This window comes from Xiphias gladius, chromosome 19, assembly GCF_016859285.1.
Source record: "Xiphias gladius isolate SHS-SW01 ecotype Sanya breed wild chromosome 19, ASM1685928v1, whole genome shotgun sequence".
NCBI lineage: Eukaryota > Metazoa > Chordata > Actinopteri > Istiophoriformes > Xiphiidae > Xiphias > Xiphias gladius.
This window is the reverse complement of record NC_053418.1, coordinates 28,312,329-28,319,828: the sequence shown is the minus strand read 5'-3', so window position 1 is coordinate 28,319,828 and position 7,500 is coordinate 28,312,329. Positions and strand designations below refer to the sequence as shown.

General features: G+C 37.3%; 1 protein-coding gene across 2 annotated transcripts in view; it reads left to right on the top strand.

Annotated features, from left to right (window-relative positions):
• Positions 1 to 7,325, top strand: part of ehmt1a (euchromatic histone-lysine N-methyltransferase 1a) — a 36,056-nt gene extending 28,731 nt beyond the window's left edge. For both annotated transcript variants that reach the window (XM_040155556.1, XM_040155558.1), the window contains exons 20-23: positions 1,846 to 1,932; positions 2,041 to 2,119; positions 6,448 to 6,623; positions 6,744 to 7,325. In XM_040155556.1, coding sequence (XP_040011490.1) covers positions 1,846 to 1,932; positions 2,041 to 2,119; positions 6,448 to 6,623; positions 6,744 to 6,855 — 454 coding nt within the window. In that variant the 3' untranslated portion in view covers positions 6,856 to 7,325. The remainder of the gene's footprint in view (positions 1 to 1,845; positions 1,933 to 2,040; positions 2,120 to 6,447; positions 6,624 to 6,743) is intronic.
• Positions 7,326 to 7,500: the final 175 nt, after the last annotated feature.

Sequence of the window (7,500 nt, the reverse complement as noted above, 5' to 3'; positions counted from 1 at the left end):
GTGTAGATATAGCACAGCACAGCACTCAATGCACAGTATCTAGTTCTCTTAATACATCAGTGTCATAAAGTTTTAATATCCAAGAATAAAATAAAATCACAAGGGACTGTACTAGCTCCAGAGACTGCATACTGAAACAGGCCCTATTTACATTTGTCATTTCAAGTATACCATATCCAGATAAAACCCAGGTGTGATTTAATACACTTTCATTTACACTTAGCCAAATATATGCTTCTCTGTTGAACTGATCAGGGATCAGAAAAGCACTACAACAGCTCAGTGCACCATACTTTGTATGATAGGTCTTTTTCACACAGGACTTTACTATGACATGTCAAAATGTGTGTTGTGAAACTGGGCCATTGTATGTGTTGAAATTGCTGATGTCACTTTTTGTTTCTTCTTAACGAGACAGGCAGAACAGTGTCTAATTTCAGTGTAACTTGAGCCTCTATTATCAGTAGGGGAAAGACCACGTGAATAACCTTTGGGAGCAGTTTAGAATGTGTCTAGCAATTGGATTTCAGTTCATTTTGAATGCATTTAAAATCCACATTCATGGTCTAGGAAGGTTTACCAGATGAGTAGCCACTGACCACAAGGGTCAGGACTCAGGCTCTCTGTATATCAATCAGTACATTTATTACAATTGTAAATCTGTTTATATACAGCAGGTCAGCAACCAGATTTCTCCCCTATCCCAGACCTTATTTTGAAAACATTGCTTACTGATTTTAACTGTATTAGTGATAGAAGACACTCTGTCATAGATTAGTGATAATGATATATTTTGCAGCCTTGGACACAAACTGACTGTAGGTTATAATTGGCATGCTTACCAAAGAATAGAGCTAGACAGCTGGTGAAATTCTGTTCCATCTCTGCTGTAACAGGTAGCTTGGCTGTGTGATGCAGGTGGTGTTTTCCATGGATGTTGAAAAATATAGTTGGACGCTGAACAATATAGTTGGATGCAAAAGGTTGGGCAAATTACGTAATTTTATGGATTTATGAAGCGAAAAATAATTTTAGTGAAACTTTTGGATTTTTGGGCTCCCAGTCAGTACGTTGTAACACTGTTTTTGGTAGATAACACAGCTTGCAAACACTTTTTGTAACAGCTAAGAGTCTCTCTATTGACTGATGAATTTGAAGCCACTTCCTGCAGATCACTTCATGTTCTGAGATATTTTTAGGCTTTCCTGCACACACAGCAGGTTTAAAATCTACCCACAGATTTTCAGTGATGTTCAGGTCAGGGAAATGTGGGGGCCTTTCCGAAAGCTTCAGCTTCATTTTCATGATGGATTTTTAGGTCATCATTGGATACTGTTGTAGAAGCTAACCTCTCTCAGTTTCAGTTTGACTGACTGCAGGACATTTGGATCCACAATTTGCTGATATCCAGATCCAGAATTTGCTTTAGTGGCATCCAATTTTCCATCTGTGAAATGTTTCCACTGCCACTGGTTGCCACGCAATCCCGAAACAGAATATTTCCACCCTCATGCTTAACAGTCCTGGGTCCAGGTAGCACTCCAGCACAGGAGTACTGATTTCTTGTTCACTGTGTGCACTGTATATGATGGTTCCCATCAAGGGAACAAGGAGGTGACAGTGTACATACACAGGAATGGCAGGTGATGTATTTATATCAGGCCAGTAGAAAATTGTCTCAATTCTCTCTTCCAGGAAAATGATTACCCCCGTTTTTTTTCTGTCTTGAAACTGTGTTTTCTTGAATAAAATCAATGTAATTTTTTGTGTTAATGTTCCTCTAAAATGTGCTGCTGCTTTTTCAGCTGCTGGATTAGATAATTGACTTGTTGTTGTTTGTTTCAGAGCCCGGCTGCAGCTCTTCAGGACACAGAAAATGGGCTGGGGAGTGAAGGCCATGCAGGATATCCCTCAAGGAACATTCATTTGCGAGTGAGGACAGGCTCTCATAAGAGAAACAACTGAATTCAGTGTTTTATAGCATGAAATATTGAACAGAAGCCGTGGTCTGAGCTCTTTAAACCCCTAATGCTTCCACAGGTATGTCGGAGAGATCATCACTGACGCAGAGGCTGACAAAAGAGAGAATGACTCTTTCCTCTTCACCCTTGACAATAAGGTGATTGAATTAGTTGACCTGGATTTCAAGCTGCACTAGGCAACCGTGTATGTTGGTGGTGAGACAAAATTGCACACTCACAAGTGTTTAAAAAGTTGGCCGTTTGTAGAAGGTGAGAGAAGAAAATGATTTTATGTTAGAGAGTGCAGTTTTCTGCAGACAAATTGCTCAGTTCGTGGTACTTTGTAGATGGTTTCTGTTTAATGTGTAGGTTTAGATTTGTCAGTTAGAAATTCTTTACAAGGAATAAACTCGAGATATACCATCTAGTTTTCCAGGGGTTTTCCACTGACAATAGTTCAATATAAACACAAATAGACAGAACATTTAACAAAAAGAAAAATAACAATAATAAAATTAAATGATGCAAAATGTGACATAAAATCAAACCAACAAAAAAATAAAACCAACAAAAAACAACTATCAAATAAGACAAACAAAATTAGGAAATCATATTCGAGGAAGAGCACAGAAAATGATTATTCATTCATAGATTATAGAAAAGTATTAGTATCAGTGATAGCATTAAGTAATAAAGTTATAAAACATAGTTATAGAGGTGTTATTGTGGACACATACAACTGATCATATAAGAAGAAGACAGCATTTTTGAAAATCTGAATATTTAAAGGTAGATTTCTCCAATCAGAGGGAAAATATAAAGAAAAAACATAAAGGCTTTCTTAGCAATGGACTTACTGCAGGAACAGAAAAAAGAGCTGTATAGAGTGTCTTAATTGATAAGTAGAGGAGAAAGGTACCACAAACTGTTTTAATTAGTGAGGTTAATTGAAATGTATACATTTGAGAATAGACTGTAGACAATTTCGCTGTCTTCTTATGAAGGGAGAGGGAAAATAACGAGTTTCATACATTGTTACAAGCATCCTGATACCTGTCCCAATTAATTGAAATTAAGTCATTAATAAATCGATCTGTTTTCATTTTCTTATAATGCAACAAGTTTGCATTTGGACACCATTGCTCCTATTTACAAGCATCTCAGAATTACTCCTAGGAATCCTGCTGAACTTTGAACTAGCAGTTATATATGAAACATCCTATACTGATTTTCAAAAAGGAGGATGACTATTAGAACTAGTGTGATGCTGCTGTTTTCTCATATTAGTAGTAGAAATCATTATGACATACATGTACATATTTATTTTTTCACACCTTTATTTTATAGAATATATTTGATTTTTAGAAAATTAAAAATCAAAAACGCAGAAAAGATTAACATTTTTATGTGTAGTTTTTTAGGCATATAACTAAAGTAATTAGTTACAAATGTTATGTATGTTCAAAAAAATGATGCCAAAATTAATTTGTAGATTAATCCCATATTTACCAATATGCCCTTAAGAAGTAGTAAACTGTAAGTAAACATTAGCAAGCCACTTGCATGTCTTAAAAAATAAATGTATATTGAAATTAAAATAGATCATTAGACTCAGTCGCATGAATTTATCCTCTCAGCCCCATCCAACCACATCATTTTACAGTACTTATAATAGTGTCACCTTGGACACTGCAGCAGTGATGAAAACACCATGTTGGATTTGGTGAAGGGAATTAAGCAGGTGACATGCAGCCAAGTGGACATACTATGATTGTGTTCAAAATAAGTTTTAATCCATTCTCACACTACTTACATTACCTTCAGAGGCAAGAGAAAACAAACAAAAAGCAAGCTAATACATGGTACAGTCTATATACATGTGTCAAACACAATAAATCAGATATATCACTTAACACATTAAACATACAATGCTCTCATATATACAGTTGCTTCAGAAAGTATTCACTTCTAGCAAACTGTCTTTTTTTTCTAATTTAATTTTAAATGGATTAACTGACCATTTTTGTCCATCAATCTACACTCAATAACCCATAAAGTGAAAACATGTCTTTAGAAAATTTTTGCAAATGTATTAAAACTCAAATCTCTTATTTAAAAAAAAGTATTCAGACCCTTTGCTGTAGCACTTCAAATTGTGGTCAGCTATATCCTTGAATTATCTTTGGGATGTGTCTAGAACTTGATTGGAGGCAAACTAAACTGATTGGAAATAGTTTAGAGAGGCGGACACTTGTTTCTAACAGGTACCACAATTCGCACTGCATGTCATTTGAAGAGTTGAAGAATTTTGGAAGAAGTTTAGAAATTGGAACACCAGAACTCTTCCTAGAGTTTGCTGTACAGCTAAACTGAGTAACCTGGCAAGAAAGGCCTCGGTCAGGGAGGTGACAAAGAACCCAATGGTCACTCTGACAGAGCTTCAGAGGTCCTGTGCAGAGATGGGAGAACCTGCTGGAAGAACGACCATCTCAGCAGCACTCCATCAGTTAGGCTGTTACGGTAGAGCGGCTAGACAGAAGCCACTTTGAGTAAGAGGCATATGACAGCCCACTTGGAGTTTGCCAAACAGCATTTAAAGGACTGAGAGCAAGAGATAAAAGATTCTTTGGTCTTATGAGACAAAAAATTAACTCTATGGAAAGAGCTCCAAACACTGTCAGGTGAACACCAGGCACTGCTCCTCACCTGGCTAATAGCATCCCTGCGGTGAAGCATGGTGGTGGCACCATCATGCTATGGGGATGCTTCTAAGTGGCAGGAACAGGGAGACTGGTCAGAATTGAGGGAAGGATGAATGCAACCAAATACAGACAGGTTCTTAAAGAAACCTGCTCCAGAGTGCATGCGACCTGAAACTGGGGTGACATTTCACTTTCAGCACGACATTGACCTGAAGCAAGACAACAAGACAACACGAGAGTGGCTTGGGGACAAGTCTCTTTTTGTCATTGAGTCGCTCAGCCAAAGCCCAGATTTAAAGCCCATAGAACATCTGTGGAGAGACCTGAGGATGGCATTTCACATACACTTCCCATTTGACAGAGTTTGAGAGGAGCTGCCAGGAAGAATGCGAAAAACTGTCCAAATCCAGGTGTGCAAAGTTTGTAGGGATTTACCCAAGAAAACTCGAAGCTGTAATTGTTGGCAAAGGGGCTTCTACAAAGCCCTGAATTAAGGGCCTGAATACTTTTGTAAATGAGAGATTTCAGTTTTTAATTTTTAATACATTTTCAAAAATTTATAAAAACATGTTTTCAGTTTGTCATTATGTGTTACCGAATGTAGATTGGTGAACAAAAATGGAAATTTGACCAAATTAAAATTAAATCTACATCACAAAGTGCAAAAGGTGAAGGGGTCTGGTTTCTTTCTAAACATGTACTCTAATCTACATTCATTTGGAGTGCATGTGCTCTTATTATTGGTCAAAAGGTGGAGCTGAAGAGTTGCTCATCCACACAGTGATTAGTACATAATGCACTGTCTTTCCTATGTCAGCAGCATTTTTCATGGTTTTAAAGATTATGGTTGATTTTAAGATGACAGCTGGTTGGTAGCAGTTTGGACTAGTTGCAGAAGCAGTTACTCTGAAATCACATCTAAGGTTTGAGTCCTCAATAGCCATTTGTTCTTTTGAAGTATCTTAAAGAAAGATGTTAAAACCCAGCGTGTTTATTTATAGATTTTGCCTCATTATTTCCATTTAGTAAAGTGTGAGGGTGTATTATGAGGCAACATGCTAAACATAAACTGTCTCTGTCATGCCCCCCCTTTGGAAGCTGGAAACATTTCATCAACCAGCAACAATACTGGGGACAGTAAGAACAAAAGGAAGTCCAGGTGAATTTTATTGAAATAACACGATCGAGAACATAACATAATCAATCCACATTTTTCCCATTGTATGGACCTCCTCACTCTCTGGTGTACACAATAGGAGACCCAGTTTGAGAACCCCTGCAGTAGGTAAAAATTAGGAATGAAATCGGGACAGGTCTGATCCAGATGGTTTCACTCATTAGAAATTAAAGGAGAAATTTTTATGAGTAATTATAATATTGTACCCAACAAATGAGACTGAGAAGACAAGAAACACGAGCAGTCAGACAATCAGAAAGGTTGGACACAAACCAACAGGATAGACAAACTTATCTGGAGGATGAAATGAAGATGGACATAAAACTATGACACAAACTTATGTTGTAAACATCCATCACAGTTTACACGCACTTCCCTAGTTCAACTTGACCTACTTTACTTACTATAGTTGTGTGTACACTGGCTTGCTGTGCAATAATTTTATTACTAACGAAATTTAAGGTGCCACATTTTCAGTATGACCTCTAAATTAAAGTGTTTGAGGTAATCTGGGTAAATATGTTAGCTTGTTTGCAAGCTGTCTGATCGTCTGACTTCTTGTGTTTATTGCCCTGTCGCGACTCTTTTTGGTTATCATCTTGTGCAGGTGGGTGATGTACACTGTATTGATGCAAGACTTTTCGGCAACATTGGCCGCTTCATCAACCATCTGTGTGAGCCCAACCTGCTGGCTGTAAGGGTCTTCACTATGCACCAGGATCTACGCTTTCCTAGAATAGCCTTCTTCTCTAGTAAATCCATAAAAGCTGGAGACCAGATAGGGTGAGTATTCGAACAACAACCCCAGCTCTGTTTAATGTCCTCTTCCTGTTCAGTAGAGAACTTTAAAATAAAATGTTAAAATAAAGATATTATGATGGACTGGGGTCTCTTCCTTACCAGGTTTGACTATGGTGATCACTACTGGAGGGTGAAGAGCAAATACTTCAGCTGCCAGTGTGGTTCTCTCAAGTGTCGCCACTCAGCTTCTAGCAGACTCACTGATGACCACTGATCTCTCTTTCGGCCTGGACACATTCTTACGCTGTGTCCTCCTTAATGTCAGAAACAATGCCTTCTCAACCAGACACCACGTAAGAGTGACGCTTTGATTATGTAAACACCAGTGTTTTGTCTTATGGATTTTACAGCATTCATTTGAATTCCCGGTTTTAAACCAGTAAATGAAAGATAAATATTGTTAAAATCTGTCATCTGAGAGCACATATGTAACATATTTATACACCTGTTAAGGAAAAGCTTCTGTGTGAAGAAAACTGCAGCTTGCCACCAGCCAGAAATTCTGTATGTGAGAGAGGGTCTAACTATTTTTAAAGAGCCAACAAGTTAAAAATTCCTCACGGTTGATTTTAACATTCACAGACTCTTCCTTTAATATTGCAAAGTGTTATATTTGTGAATTAATGAAATGAAGTAATGTTTTTAGTAGTCTGATCTCTTCTATGAACTTTTTATTACATGTCTAACTAGTAATAATTACTAATTAAACACATTTTTAAAGCATATTTTGTCTGGATTTTTTTTTTATTGAACATTTGTTGGCAAAAGAAAATATAGATAGCTTCTCTCTTTGCTCCCATTCAGTCACAAAAGCATTAGTGAGGTCCAACACTGATGTGTTCCAGTTTATCCCAAACCT